Source organism: Siphateles boraxobius, unplaced genomic scaffold (genome assembly GCF_051911475.1).
Source record: "Siphateles boraxobius isolate OS27281-9 unplaced genomic scaffold, OSU_SipBor_1 20, whole genome shotgun sequence".
Lineage (NCBI taxonomy): Eukaryota > Metazoa > Chordata > Actinopteri > Cypriniformes > Leuciscidae > Siphateles > Siphateles boraxobius.
Genome location: NW_027508811.1, coordinates 10,969,841 through 10,986,309, shown reverse-complemented (window position 1 = coordinate 10,986,309; position 16,469 = coordinate 10,969,841). Strand labels below are relative to the sequence as shown.

Genomic DNA, 16,469 nt, shown 5'->3' with positions numbered 1-16,469 from the left:
AACATTGATTTTGTGTAATATAATTCTATATAGTTATCCGTTTTATTGTATTATGAGAGTTACTTCCTGATCGTGAAAATAATGCTTGAAACTTGTGGTCATTTTATATAAAATATACTTTATTTCACAAGAACATGTGCAGCATGCATTTTTCTTTATGTAAAATAATGTCAAAAATCTAAAAAGAGAGAGAAAATCCGGCATTGTTTTAAAAGAAACCATAAAAATGTACCGTACTTCAAATAATAGCCGAGTCCCAAATAGACGATTGTCTCTTTTCACGCCTGGTGTGGCTGCAGGTCTGGGTAAATATAAGTCCGGTCTCAAATAGAGGTCGGGTCTGTTTTTTAGTTTCAGGTTGTATTAAATCTTCTAAAACCCGTCAGATCGTCCGCTTTTTGGCGGAATAGAATGACTGCTGCGCATGACAGGGCGCTTAACGAGCAGAGAGAGAGAGAGCCCCGGCCGCGCGCGCGCACTCTCACGTCTTCAAACAACACGAGCACTGTCTTGCTCTTTATTTGTCACATACCAGTTATAGTTCATACAACGAGCAGTGACTCACTGTGTAATAAAAACATACCCTAAATATTATTTAAAAGGTGCAACAATTTTTTAATATTTTTAAATACTTGCAAAAATAACCATGCTTGTGTCATTGTAAATAATTCCGCCCCTCCCTCACTTCCGGTTCTGGCGCTGGGGTTCTGGCACTGGGGTTCTGAAACTGGTGGTGCTGCGGGTCTGCAGCTGGATATATCTCGGCCTATGAGCACTCGACAGCAAGTTGACTGAGCGTCTGCAACCGTAGTTAGATCTATGTAGAAATTTCAGTAGACAAATAACTTAAGTGAAAGTTCAAGAAAACTTAGGTGATCTGGGAGCTTTATGCAGCTTTTTACAGCAGATGTCATTGAAAACACGGTAAGTCAATCCCTCACAGCCTCGCTCTCATTCCAGTTTAAAATCAAAGATGGCGCTGTTGTGAATAAGATCTGAAGCTTTGTTTCTGCCACTGAATAAAATAAAAAAGGTAATTGCGAGTTTAGTTTATTTCCCGCAATTCTGACTTTATAACTCACAAATCCGTTGCAGAAACAAGCTTCAATACTTAACGTTAGAACATTACAGACTGAGTTACAAATAATAATAGAGCTACATACTCAGTTTCGCAACAGAGAAACAAAAAGTGAATGTTTCCAGAAGGTCTGGTATTCGACAATTTCAGTATTCATTTTCATCATCGTCTTGTTTCCCATAGCATCTTCTCACAAAGCGCTCACCAGGGTAACAGCTTAAACTCCCTGCCTCACGTGTTACTATGGCAACAGGCTGATCTGCTGATCCAGGTTGTCTCAGTCAGAATTAAAGTGTACTAGTTGTTTTAATGGTTTAATTTCACCACATTAAAAACACCCCGCCCATTCATATGACGATATACTTCACCACGAGCGATCTGTTGTTAATGTTCAAATAAAGTATTTCAATTAAAAAACCTAAAGCTTTGTTGCATAAAACTGCAGTCTCTACTGCCATCTGCAGGGGATCTACGGGAGAGCGGCAGAAAAGGCGTTGACCTCTTTTTCCAACATTCCAGAACCTTCAGTTTCACTCACCAGACAATGAATGGAATGTGTGTGTTTGTGTGTGTGTGTGTGTGTGTGTGTGTGTGTGTGTGTGTGTGCGCGCGTGTAAACGCAATTCACAACATCAGATAAACACAAGTATGTTACACAACCTAATATATTATACCTTTAATATAAGAAATCAATGAATAAATGAAGCAACGTAGCAAATTAATTATTTTATAATATCATCTGCTGTTTCTTCGTCAAAATGATGAAGAAAAAACATTCTTGTATCATCACCTGTGCATGCACTGCCCCCATTTTACAAGAGAGTTATAAAACTACTATATAAAAATACAACGAGCTAGAAAGTCTGCTTTTCTGGAGAGAACAATTTGATCCAAAACACATTAATTTATTCTAATGTTCATTCCTCCCACCACTGTCCCGATTGCATGGCTCTCAGGTTCACGCAAACACTGAGAGGTGGACTGACTCCAGAAATGATCATGTTTAGAGATGTGTGTTCTGGTTCTGGAGTCAACAAGTTCATAAACCCAACAGAATATAACGTCACTCCTGCCATAAATATCCAAATGAAGGCTTGCGATTTTATTCATTAGTCTAAAGAATATGAGCAACAGCAGTAGGTTACTACATTCCATGTTGTTTAGATGTGTTGTTTAGAATTTAATTCACAAAAGTTAATAATGATCAATACCACACCACAGGAGCTGTGATATCTTTTTGGGTCAGGGTACACTAGAGCTTTTCTGCTGGCTCTTTGTTATTGAGAAGTTATGTAAATAATCCACAGTGCAGTTGTTTAAACCCACCACTAGAGGGAGATTATCCCCTAATTCAGACTCAATCGACCAGGTCTGTAGCTGTGCCTGTCTGGTGGTCAGTCAATGACTTCACAAACAAGGCACTTCACATTGAAACTGCTTTCATATCGTTTTCATGTTGTCATATCTAATGATCTAGACATAAACAATAACTAAATTCAAGCGAGCTTTAGTTATAAACAAGCATTTAACGGCCACAATGCATATTTATGGATGGAAAATGGGAATTTATTTATTGTAGTTTATATGCATCGAATCATTAACCTATGCTGCCTTCAAAATAATTGATTAATAGATTAAGGCATCTTAGTAGACAGGCTGTTACACAAATGTGTGATGTTCTTTAATGCCTTACAAAAAGACTGCATTTTGTGCTTTTGAAAACAGCCATTGTCTCCACCATCTAATCGAATTAGTCCTTGCAACAGAAGCAGGCTTTTCTATTTAAACTTTTATGGAAAACACCAGCTGTGACAATAATCTCATCAACACTGCATCCTCTGAGCACTGTAGAATTATAAACTGGCATTACTACACATTCAAATAGTTGATGATAAAGAATCAGATCAGTGAGATGAATTACACAGGGAATCCAGGAACCCATGATTTAAATGAATATTTTGGCTTCAATACAATAAAAATTAAGGTTAATTTTGGTTACATATATTACAGAACATGTCTCTAATTCTGTAAATATAAGTACAATACAGCATTTCAGATGAATTTAGACTATAACTCACCTATTTGAACTATTCTTTGAAAGAACAAGCACATAAGAGTTAATCGTTTTAGGGAATGGTCAATACATTGGCGAGATGGCCACGTCCTACTGTATGTGTTTGATCCACCAAAAAGAGTCGGCTTATAAGAGTCCTTTGTTTGTCAATCAGACTAAATTATTTAGCGGTTCATGTGTATTTGTTTACATTGCATTCAATACAGACTGCGAATTCACATTCACGACTCTTTTGTCTGGCATGACTGTTTTGAATAATGAAAAAGATTATGCGAATTAGCTCATGCTATTAAATACCTTAATTCTGAATTACCTAAATTAAGTAAACTACCTCTTGTGTAAGCTGTTATGGTGATATACTGCATCATAGGATCTATTCAAAAATAGAGATGCCATTTGGTGATAAACAGGAGATGAGCTGGTACTCCTACATCATCACTTCATCAGTTCATGACACTCACCACCTCTCATCACAGCTGTCAGGCATCAGTGGATGTTCTCTGTGTCATAGCACTAATGTTAGCTGGCTTCCAAACCTGCAATCCTATAGAGCAATGGATCTCAACCTTTTTGACTCCAAGGCCTCCCATTGTCACAACACAATATTCAAAGGACCCCCATATTTGCAAATCTATTTTCTCTAGCATTTATGCTGTAATTATGATTGTTTTAAAACATACTTATTAACAGAAAAAGGGGGTTTTGATATATTCACTCTTTCCCCGCCATTGACGGAATTTGACGGAGAAAGAATTGAAGTAATTGAACATGATTTATGTGGTGATTTAACCAAATTCAATATCCTGATTCTTTTTTTTAAATAAAAATGTATTTATTAGGGGGGGTATGAATATTAAATATGATTTCGGTTTACATTTTGGACGTTTTTTGTGTTGTGTTTTATGTGTGTGTTGTTTTTAGCATTTTAATTAATTGTTCTAAAAGCACCCTTGGTTATAAAGCAATGTTAGGATCTGAAATTAATTTTGTGCCATACCTGTACCTACTAAGTAAAAAAAATTAGTGTCCACAGATATTTTGTACATTAATTTCTATTAATTATGCATGCATTACTTGTATTAAAAATCCCTTATCATTACCAATTTAATATCATTATATTATTTCAATGATAATAAAACAACACTGTTTGGAGGAAGAATAACCGCAGAGCATCTTACCTTTCTGTCTGCTGAAGCTATGGAGTAACAAGGACAGATCAGCCTCTTTCTCTATGGTGGAACTCACAATACTGCTTTTGCTTTTATTCTCCGTCTCCTGACCGGAGTTCTGCTCCGGAGTCACTGTAGACGTTCCCATTACTGCAGGCCTGGGTTTGGTGGACCAGCTGTCCTCTGGTTGCGGCTTGGGTTTCTCAACAGGCCATGCTTTCTCTTTTTCCTTTTCCTTCACTTTTTCTTTCTCTGTTTCTCTCAGGGTGTTGGCTGGGGGGTCGGTGAAGGGAGAGGCCGAAGGGGAGGAGGTTGTGATGGGCTTCGAGGACGTGACGCCTGTGGTCAGGGGAGATGATGTTTCAGGAGGTTTTGGGGCAGAATATTCCTGCTCCCTCTTGGGACTTTCTTCAGAAGCCGATTCGATTAGCAGGTCGCTGTCGAGCTCCGCCTCCCTTTCCTCTCGTAACAGACTATAAAGTGGAGGGTTGCTGGATTGACCAAAGCCCACCTTGGTTCCCCCAGATAGCTCAAATGGGTTACTAACACTGACCTTGTTGGTTTGTGGCTTGTCAAATGGGTTACTAGCTTTATCAGTGGGAGATGTATAGCTGGTCTGCTCAAATGGGTTGCTTGCTGGACTGAATCCGCCTTTTGTGGGCGGGGTCTTTGATGTCAAGTCGTGTATTGGCGAATCAGAATCTTCAGCCACTTGCTCAATTTCTGAATCTCCAGACTCGTCTTCACTGCCGTGAAGGTCTTGATCCCACGGGGATGAGGGTTTAGCTGAACTCTTGATGTCCTGGGCTGCAGGAAGATTGGGATGAGAGCTGATGCTGCTGGAATCTTGGGTGGAGCTCATAGACTTCATTCCTGCAGGCTGGAAAAGCACATCAGATGGAGACTCGCGACCTGAAAAAGAGGATTGAGGAGAGTACACAAAATGTAAGAATTTAAGAAAGACTAAAATATGACGGAACAAATATAATATGTATTATAATTTTTAAATATGTACTATAATATTAATTAGAGGCAAGACCATAACACTCTAGATGAGTGTTTTTTCTGCTTCTAAGACCCTTTATGGCTCAGATTACAAAAATATTATTGAGATAAAGTAATTTGTTGCAATTATGAGAAATAAACAGTTTAAAAACAGTTTTGTCAACTAAATAAATAAATACAATATATGTTTGTATAAATTAGTCTCAAAAATATAGAAATCACAATTGAAGAAATGTCTCACTCACTTATGGCTCTGAATTTGAATATTAAATGTGTGTGAATTGATTGTATTTCACATCTATCTATCTATCTATCTATCTATCTATCTATCTATCTATCTATCTATCTATCTATCTATCTATCTATCTGTCTGTCTGTCTGTCTGTCTGTCTGTCTGTCTGTCTGTCTGTCTGTCATACTTTCCATTACTATGTCTGTTGAAGGCCTTGACAGAGTAGGCAATTTTTCATTATTCTGGATGAAATGTTCTTCACTTCCTGATAGCAATCAATAATAGAAGTGGTCTAAATTTTAAAACATGTACATATATCTTCTGTGGAAGTCTCAGGACCAAAAAATGTATGTCCAATCATTGCATTCGGTCAGAATGCAATGATACGATGTGTCGATGGCCTACCTGCCTGTCAAAATATGTATTTACATTTATGCATTTACCAGACTTATTTCCATACCTCCGCCCACCCTGCTCATGCAGACATCTAACGTCAACGGCGCGTTCTGAAAGTCTATGCAGAGTTGTGGACAGACAGTCATCGAACGCCGCAAACAAACAGAGGCTGCCTTTTACAATTCCTCCTGAATCAAAACAACGAGCTTATGCTGCGTTCACGCCATGTCGTAACCGTAATTACAAGATGGCAACCAGTAAAGTTCTACCCGGAGCGGTCATGTCCTCAGAAATCAATCTGCAGCACTCAGGTGGTAAAAGTCAGAATTGTTTACGTTCATTATTACAGTTTTTTTAATTCGCTTTGGTACTATTTTCACAAGTAAGTTGTACATTCTCAAAACTAATATGCTAATATCACAACAGATCATCAAAAGTGCACCTTTTTCAAACATTTGAGCACTTTTCAATTGTGTTGGTACAATACACAAAATCACAAAGTATCCTTTTCAGTTTTCACAACAAAAAATAAGTGTTTCATATATATATAAATGTTTTATTCACAGTAACTGCCTTTCATAACGCCCTTACTATCAAACTTTTCTATCAATCTCTTCTCGTTCAGTTTAATTTTTGTCTATTATTTAATCCAACTGAACTTAATAATTAACCAGTTAAACATTTTGTACACCTATAGATTTCTATAGATATTGATTCTATAGACAGTTTCTATATAACACTTTTCCAATATGGATAACCAAATGTAATGAATTCTTTTTACATAAGTGACCACCACTATGTTCAAAGTGAGTGCACACGAATGTGTATTTGTGTGTGTGTGTGTGTGTGTATATATGACAGATTACCATGATTGAGACTGCCACATTAGTGTAACTCACCCTTCATCTGTAAAGGTCCACTACAGTAAAAATTCAGTAATATGGTATACAGTGAGAACATATTGCCAGCAAACTCTGTTCTAGCACAAAACCGCATGGCAGTGTCATACTTAATCACACCTTTTGAAAACACACTGAATAGACACTATAACAAACATCATGGATTATATGTTACGCAAGTTAGGTAATGTAAGTGTATTTTCTAATGTGGCATCTGTAGCTTGAGTTACTGTAATTATTTTAGCAACAAGGGTGATTTGAAACATATATCTTGCATCGTTTGCTGTTGAATGAACTGATTGTTAAAAGTACTAAATTGAAAGAAGATCATACTGGAGTGTTTCGGCGATTAAACCAAATGTTCTCATTACATTGCACAATAATCCTGTGTTTGAAACAATGATTATGTGGACTGAAATGTGTATAACTGTAATGGAAGCATGGGATTATGTTTTGAAAGAAAGACTAGCTGTGTTACAAGCGTGATTGGTTTGGATTTTTGTACTAAGAGTTTTGAAAATGTACACATTACTTGTGATAATAGTACCAAAGCGAATAAAAAAAACTTTATTGTAATGGTATATGCTTTGAGACATGAGGTAATTTAGCGCAGTCTCTCGTGGCGCTTTGCAGAATCTTCTCTGGCCGTGCATGACCTGCGCGTTCATGTGTTTGGAGGACACTGAACGGAGAGTGGGATCTACTGCTTTCAAAGCTATCTTGCTATTGCTAGCCTCTCTGAAATTGCCTACCCTCCCTTTAAACTAATAAAGTTCAAACTTTTTTCTAGAGTGAGTGTTGCTCCTTTTCTTCAATTGGGATGAACTTTTGATTTTTGGTTGCACCTCTTATTCAGTTGGTTGAGCATCTCTTATTAAACTTTTTTCGTATATACTGCCCATAACTACCTTCAAAGTCAAACTACCTAATGACTAGGCTTGACTTAACTTTGCTTTTCTAGTTAAAAATTGTTTACATGAAGTTTACTCAGTTAATTCTGCATCATGTCTACATTCGGTTTGCTACCCTTATTTAAATTCACTTCAAATACAGAAATGGATTTAAAATAAAGAACATTCTCAATTCAATTCAATTCAAATCTCAAAAATAAGTGGGAGGGATCTACCTGTAGGGGAGTGGTTAGGGGAGTGGTTAGCTGACGAGGCTGCGCTGTCTTCCTCTGGTTCTGACAGTGTTACAGTGGGAAGACCCTGCTGACCAAAACTGAGCACGCTCTCTCTCTCGAAAATGCCCCCTTGTGGAGACACTCTCACTGGCTGGGTCGTAGCAGACTGGGATTCTGTTGTCACGGTGATCTTTACAGGACTGGCACTCTGTGGCGTTTCCATCCTACGGTATGATCGGAAATCTGCCATCTCTTCGTCCGAAGGATCCTCCACGTATGGAAACGCATGCTGCCCACCGGCCGATCCCTGACTGTTCTTCACCTTCGTTTCTTCAGATCCAAGAGGGCTCTTCTCCAAATAACGACCCAGATCGAAGGGGTCATGGCTGGATTCCTCACTTTCCTTTTCATGAATCTTAGACTTGAAGTCCTGGACGTCATCTTCGTCTTCATCCTCATCATCTTCGTCATCTCCATAGCCAGACATTGGAGGCTGCTGCTTGTTTTTGGCATTGCCCACACTACCAAAATCACAGAGATCATCCCCCATGTCCATGTAGCTGTAATGGTCAGTCTTGTGTGAGCCCTGCAGGGTTGTCTGATGGTCTGTGGGGTCACCTGGGGTCATGCCGATTCCAGAGTCGGTTCCAGTGGGAGCAGGTGGAGAACGGTTGCCCTCAGAGGAGAAGAGAGTGGCACCATCATTAAAAGGATTGGAGGAGGACTTTGAGGACAAAAGAGAGGTGTACAGATCTCCCTCTCCTGGCGATGACTTCATAAACATGTCAGACAGAGAGTCACCTAGAGAAAGAGAGATACAACATATGTTATTAGTAATGGAAATCCATATCTGTCTGGATTGAAATAATTTTTCAATGATGTTTGTTTTCATTATTGGTTCAGGAATGAGTGCCTTTGCCTGCTGATGCACACAAAACACTATATTAATATACTAATGCCCGGTTTAATAGACAAGGCTTAAGCCTAGTCACAGACTAAAATGCATGTTTGAGCTGTCTTAACCTATCTTAAATATCTTAAAATATGTCAGTGCTATTGTTTTGTCTCAAGATGCACAACAGTTATGTTTTTTTCTATGGCATGTTTAAAAAAGATACTTAAACGTTCTAATTGAACTAAGGCCTAAGCCTAGCTTAATCTAAACTCTTTCTGTGAAACCGGGCCTAAGTGTTTGGAGACTTAAATCAACTGTAGGATGTTTGTTCATATGATAATATGCATTCAAAGATACCAATTCAGAACAGAGTTTTGTTGTAGTAAACATTTTCAGACCCAAAATATTTTCCAGGGGAAAAATTATATGATCAACGACCATGCTTTAGTTCCTTTCAAAATACAGCAGTAAATGATAATCAATATATATAATCAATTTTAAGATCATATTAAATATAATAGTTAGAATTTTGCCACCATGCTTCATTTTAAATTAATGCTTTTTGTCAAAAAGCAAAAATACATGATTTGGTACTTGGATTTTCAATCTAGTATCTTTGCCATTTGGGTGGGACAAAATGAGAAAAAACATTTAAAAAGACACCAGAGAAAAGTGATGTCCAGGGTCTGGACAAATGAATTCAGGGTCTGAATGGCTTAATCATAATTTAGTATATTTGTTTAGTTGAAAGTTTATTTGCATTAATTCTGCAGAATTCACTAAACACCAGAATACATAAAAGATGTTAGAAGAGCACTTCATATAACACTTAAAGGGGTGGTATAATGCCCCTTTTTACAATATGTAAAATAAATCTATGTTGTCCCCAGAGTGTGTAAGTGAAGTTTTAGATCAAAATACCACACAGATAATTTTTTACAGCATGTTAAAATGGACCCTTTTTGTGGGTCAGTAAAAATGAGACATTTAGTGTGTATCCCTATAAATGCAAATGAGCTGCTGCTCCCAGCAAAGAGGGCGGAGCTTCAAGAGCTCATGTGTGTTAGCAGCTCCAATTACCTCACGCAGACACAGAGCCGGCCCGAGCCTTTTGGGGGCCCTAAGCAGAATTTGATTTTGGGGCCCCCTCCCACTACGCGGAGTCACCTGTGCTTGACGATTATTGACACAAATACCACGCAATAATGATACATTATAAATTAATACAGTGAGGTTATGTCTTATTAATACAAAATAAATACTTAATAAAAAATAGATAGCCTACTTAAAAAAAAAGTTTTAACTTTTACTTTACTCTTTTACTAACTCTCTGAAACTTCTTAAAACAAACTGTCTCAAAACATATCATATAAATTATTTGCTAAAACAATGACAAAACTGAGAAATCAGAAAAATAATAAGAGGAAGGGTTCAACAATGACAATTATTGTTGAAAACTGTAAAAATATTATTATTTCTCAATACAGTGTAACTGTCCTCAAAATCTTTTTTTTAATTTTTTATTATTATTGTAACAGACTTTGTTGGATTGTACATGACAGAATCCAACAAAGCCTGTTACTATAATACCGGTAATGATGTACTGGCGCTCGTTTTATATGTGTGTATGCAATGTATTTTTCCCCTCGGGGCTTGCCGTAGATAGTAATGGGTCAATTGCTGCACAAAACACACCGTAAATAATCATGCAAACATACTTTTATCTTGCTCTTTTTGTCCCGTCCTCTGTCATTTTTGTCTTTCTATTTTCGGCACCAGAGGGATACGTCCTTTTTGTGACATGGCTTAACATTACCGTGACTATGCACAGTTGCGCACGAATTGTCTATGCACGCGCGAGGTGTCTAGATTATGCGCATGACTTAAACGTTGCAAACCCAGCAGTCGTTGTAGGCAGGTATATTGATCATGAAATCAGAATTTACTTGTCTTTAATTATTCATTCATTCATTCATATTAATTCATTCATTTATGTCACTTGTTTAAGTCATCTAAAAAATTTTTTTTAGATTTTTCGACTCGATTGGAGGGCCCCCTGGTGGCCAAGGGGCCCCTAGCAGCCGCTTAGTTCACTTATGCCACGGGCCGGCCCGGCGCAGACAAGCACTAAGATGTCAGGAACTGTTTTGCCTTTTATGTTTACACTGGAGTCAGACAATGATGGAGGCTCAAGAAGAAGTGACAACATGTAGAATGCAACAGTTAGTTTCTGAATGGTTAGTTGATGAATTTATGTTGCTGATGTGGAGTTAATCTTCAATTTTGAATTGTTCGGGTGGGGACCGTTGTAAGATGCCAACAGAGTGACATGCCATTCCATTTGTGTTTCGTACTATTGCATGTGAAAAGACGGATGCGACAGCTTGAGCAGACTCACAAATGTGCAACAACAACTCTCCCTCTTCTCAACATGGACTGCGTGTTCCCAGGGGTGGGGTTTATGTAAATGTTAGGGTTAGTGATGATGTCACTAAACAGGGAGGAATGTCATGTAGTCCCTACCAGCCATTTGTTGTAGTCCTTAAAAAAATTTTTTTAAAAGCAAATATCTTCCTTTGCTTAGAACTTTGAGCATTGTAACTTTGCAGATGTTGTTTATGCTCAAACAGTAACATTACACACTAACTAAAGTTAGAAAAGTGAACTCATAATCAAGCACCCCTTTAAAGCACATAGACTCACATAAAGCCCCTCAGTTTTGCCTATACAGACACAGTAGACTCAGCCATATTCAGGGTTTAGAGGTCAGATTTACTACAATTAGATATGTAGATACTCATGGAGTTTTAGAGTATATTTGTGCATCTACACTCAAAAATAGAGAAAAATTAAGAAAAAGACAATAGACCAAGACACAGCCCTATAAAGATATAAGGCAAAGGACAGAGAGCAAGAGAGCTGAAAAAGAATCTATGCAGACTTTCTCTACATGAAAGTCAATTCTTTTTCCTGTAAATCTGATTCCCACTGGACTGAGAGAAAGAGCAGATAGGAAGTTTGAACATGTAGTGACATTCAGACTGATTGGGCACTGTGAACCTCACACAACCCTCTGAGACACAGCTGTAAACATCTGCTCTCTCTGTGAAATCAGACGAGTCTTAAGAGGATTAATGAAAATTGACAATGAACCCTGTCACTGTTAAATCTACAATAAAAGTACACACTTCTATTACATGCCCATCACCCTTCGCTAAAATTACAGTGGGAAATAATATCATAATGGACCAATGGCAGACCGAAGTTTGAAGAAGGGAATGATGCGATTTCAAAGCCTTCTCCTTTTTTGTTTGTGTGTTAAATGAGTTAATATCAGACAAATTGACAATGTGAGTGTCGTGCAACACATAACAGCAGAAAAACAGAATGAAGTAAAAGGAGGACCCGCTCTCTCTTTTAACAGAATGCAAGAGTGATTGCCCGTATTTCAGCACCTTTGATTTTGGAAATATTTTTCCTATTTATTTTAGCCACAGATATTTGAAAAATTCTTCAATACAGAGTTCTAAGCAACAGACCAAAACAACCACACAATCTTTCAAAGTGACTGTTGGAATCTTAATTTCTAACAGATTCCAACAGTGACAAAGACAAATTGTGTTTTATAGGTGTGGCTGAATTCAGTATAGCAAACTAAATTTACTCTTTAAGTGTAGTATGCTATTCTGAATTCAGCCAGTGATTCATGCTGCATCCCAATATGCCTACTTATACTACACCCTAAAAGTATTTGAGACATACTATCATTTCATAAAATTGCGTCTTTAATGGGAGCTCTGTCATATTTACATGCATCCTGTCACTGTAAACTAGCGTGTCAATCATTTTCTCATAATTAACACCCTCCACATTTCATTTCATTTAATTTCCCACTGTATTGGAGAGAAAATAAATTGCACAATGATCTGGCAGTCGTGGGATATTTTTGCATAATGATGCATTTAAAAGTTAATGGCCAAACAGATCTTTATAAAAGTTCACATTGTTGTTGAATGAAATATAGCTTAATACAGATAACATGAAATAAATATTTATTGTCCGGTTAAATATTTGAGTATTAGTCATTCACCCCTTTATCTAAACCTCTCTACCTAACTGTCAGTTGCCCACAATCACCATTTTCATTAACACTTTTTATTCATGTTTGTAGCTTTGACCTGAATCCTCCACCAAAGCGCAATGGGTTGTGGACAATATTAGCCGTTAGTGTGTAAGGATCCACACTTCAAAAGTAGTAGACCATCCGGGAACTTTTGACATACTCTTTTCAACATACTATGCTTTGGGACACACTTATTATAATCTCACATACTGTTTAGGATGGATTCTATGCACATTGGGACGCAGGGTCAATTATGTCATTAGCAATGATTGCTGGGACTAGGCCACTGCTGAGCTTTTTTGGCAGGACTCGCATTTCCATGGTAACAGCGACTTTTCTGATTGGTGGAGAATCATGGGTAGTTTAGTTACTAGCAATTAAAGGGACAGTTTACCTAAAAATAAAGAAATCTGTCATTTTTTACTCAACCTCACGTCATTCCAAACTTCTATGACTTTCTTTATTCTGTGGAATAGAAGATATTGTAAAAAAGAAAAAGTCTCAGTGTGTAGTTGTCAATACAGAAAGTAATCAGACTTTAATAAAGTACAGGCTTGGATTTTGGAATGACATGAAGGTGAGTAAACAACATAATTTTTAATGGGTGTTGTATTGGTATTTATTGTATTTACACTTTTTTGTCCTTTGTTTTATATTATTTGCACTGTACAACAGTTTGTAGTTACTGTGTAGCCTGGAAGGTGCTTTATAAATAAATAAATACAAATACAAACGTTTTTATTCATTAAAAATAAAGCTGAAATCACATTGACTTCTGTGCCACCATTTACCAACCTCAAAATTCTAGGTAGGTCTGTCTTGAAAGGTTTATACAATCAATTTCTCGATGGAGAAATAGTGTCGTATGCTGACCGCCTTTTTCTGAAAGTGACAGAAGGAAGGGTTTTTTCACATTCACCCTGCACTGTTTGTTGATCTCGCTCGCTCTCTCTCTCATGCCCGAGTGACTTTGTGAATGCAGACAGACAGTACAATCCAGCATTCCTCCTCGTCTAGGCCTTTTTCCGCCGCATATTAGACAGGCAGACAGAGAGAGAGAGACAACTAGGGGGAGAGAGACCGTCAGAAGTGGATTACGCTGGACATATTGACATGTGTGAGAGTGATGTTACTGATGGTACCATCAGAGTTAAGGGGGTTTATGTTGTGTTGAGCTGCTCACCATGTGGACTGATCTTTTTCCAGCTTTTTTAAAGAGCTGTAAGCTCACTGACTTGGCTACTGTAAAAAGACTGAGCTATGTCTCGCTCTTACTCAGCCTATAAATAGACCTCCCTCTGTTTGTTTAAAAAGGGAGAATGCTAAAGACAGAGCCAACTACAGCCCAAACCAACATGAAAGACAGGAAGAGAGAGAGAGAGAGAGAGAGAGAGAGAGAGAGAGCAAGAGAGAGAGCGAGCGAGAGAGAGGGAGGGAGGGAGGGAGGGAGGGAGGGAAGAAACAAGAACCTCACCATAGCCAGAGTGTGAAAGAGGGAAAGAGAGAGAAAGAGTCTTTGTGTGAGTGCATTTGAATGCCTTCAAGAGAATATGCGTAATTGGGCTTGCGTCCATGAGAGGAGGAAAGACTTTGTCTGCATTTTCCCAGGTTCTCTTTCCCAGGTTCTCTTAAAGTCATTAACAAACATTCTTCAAGTAATGTTAATCAAATGTTTGCTCATAGTTATATGGTCTTAATGATGTTCTCTGAACGTTAGCATGAAAACGTTATTTGTACATCGTTCATGAAACATTTTAGTTCATCTAACGTTTTTTAAACATTACTTTTTCATTTTTGTTTTCAAACAAGAAAAAACATGGACATTTTGAATGTTCTGAGGACATAATGTTTCCATAACTTAACGGGAACATTCTCAAAATGTTCTTTGAACATATTTTTATCAGCTGGGTAAGGGTTTGTGTATGCGCGAGTGTTTGTTAAATCTAACCATCTAACCATGCAGTGCATGGGGGGAGCTGAGGGATTTCAGGCCCCAGCTCATGAATATTTGAGCATTTGAGAGAAACTGTGTATGCATAGGCATATGTGTGTGTATGTGCATGTCCAGTTTCCCCCAGAAGTGGAAAAGTCCAGGTTCAGAAAGGAAAAGTCCTCCTCAGTATTTTGTTCCAATCACCTGGTGTAGCACAGTTTTTCAGCCAGGAGATAGAACTAGAACTATTGTTCATGGGTGGAATAAACATATGGCAGGACTTTTACTTTCTGACCCCTGAACTTTACACCTCTGGTTGCCCATAGCTAATAATAGCACTCTGAGCCATAATGGCGGCTCAATCAGACTCTTAATGGATCGAAGAGTACCTGCAGAAGCAGAAACAGACAATTAGCAACAAGAAAAAGCAGTGAAAAGCTCTAATGGCTTTCTATGAAAGTTTGAAAGCATGTGTGAGAGTGTATTTCACTGTATGTACTTTACTGCTATGTGCGTGATAGGCTTCGCTCTGAGAGGGTTTCTATAGATACGTTGCTACTTTATCTTTCACATTGATCCAGAGAAACACTAAAAGCACATTTAACACTGCAGCATGAGACAGTTAAAGTACCACTATGAGTGCTTGGATGCCTGCCTCCAAACCTGCAATCATGTACACTTCCTTCTTGATATGATAGTTCTGTGTTTTATTGTTGTCCAGTATTAAATCCACATCATTGTCTGAGGTTTAGGACGCCACACCACCTTATCTTAATAAACTCACTGTCATTATTTGTTACAGTCAGTGAGGGTTTAGTTTTAGCAGCTCAGAAATACGCAGAAAAAGAGAGAAAACTCCAGCTTTACAATGCAGGATAATACTTTCTCAATTAAATGTTGTTCATACCATCAAAACAGCTACATAGGTTGAAACAACAAGTTTAAGCCAATAACGCAACCTTTGCTAAACATGTGTCCATAAATGTTGACATCTTGAACTAATCTGTAGCCAGAACTATCCTTTTTTCCATTTCTTTTTGGCATATTCAGTCATGGCAAACTCTAATATACTCAATATATAAATCTCTAAGATAGTTAAGGTAGGGATGTGCCCGAAGCCGAATACTGTGTTTGGAAAGGAAATGACGCATTAGGTGGTCCCTAAAGGGACATGGTGATGGGACAAAAATATGAAATGGGAGGAAAAATATATATTTCAATGCTTTTGCTTTCTTTCGCAATTATATTGTATATAATTTGCAGGCAACACGAAGCAGCTATCAAAATGCGGGTTATTGAAATCGCTTTTGAATGCATGCTCGCTTTTTACGTTCACTTTCCAATTTGCAATCATGCGTATCCTACTCTTTGTATAGGGAGTGGCGGTACTGAGCGCACATTTTACAAGACATTTGTCAATAACGCTCAGGATCTGTTGCGCACCAAGTCATCCGGCATCATTCTGTCAGTCATCTCTCCTTACTCTCTTCATGTGATAAGTGAAATCTGTACTGTAATGTAATCGACTACTGCAGCAAG

General features: G+C 37.9%; 1 protein-coding gene across 2 annotated transcripts in view; it reads right to left on the bottom strand.

Moving 5' to 3' along the window:
• Window positions 1–16,469, bottom strand: part of rtn1a (reticulon 1a) — a 33,580-nt gene that overhangs the window by 14,621 nt on the left and 2,490 nt on the right. Inside the window, exons 2-3 of one of the 2 annotated variants that reach the window (XM_077236712.1) lie at window positions 7,980–8,780; window positions 4,331–5,233 (exon numbers count right to left, since the gene is read on the bottom strand). In XM_077236712.1, coding sequence (XP_077092827.1) covers window positions 4,331–5,233; window positions 7,980–8,780 — 1,704 coding nt within the window. Of the gene's footprint in view, window positions 1–4,315; window positions 5,234–7,979; window positions 8,781–16,469 lie in introns of both variants that reach the window. The other variant, XM_077236711.1, reaches the window with a different exon arrangement.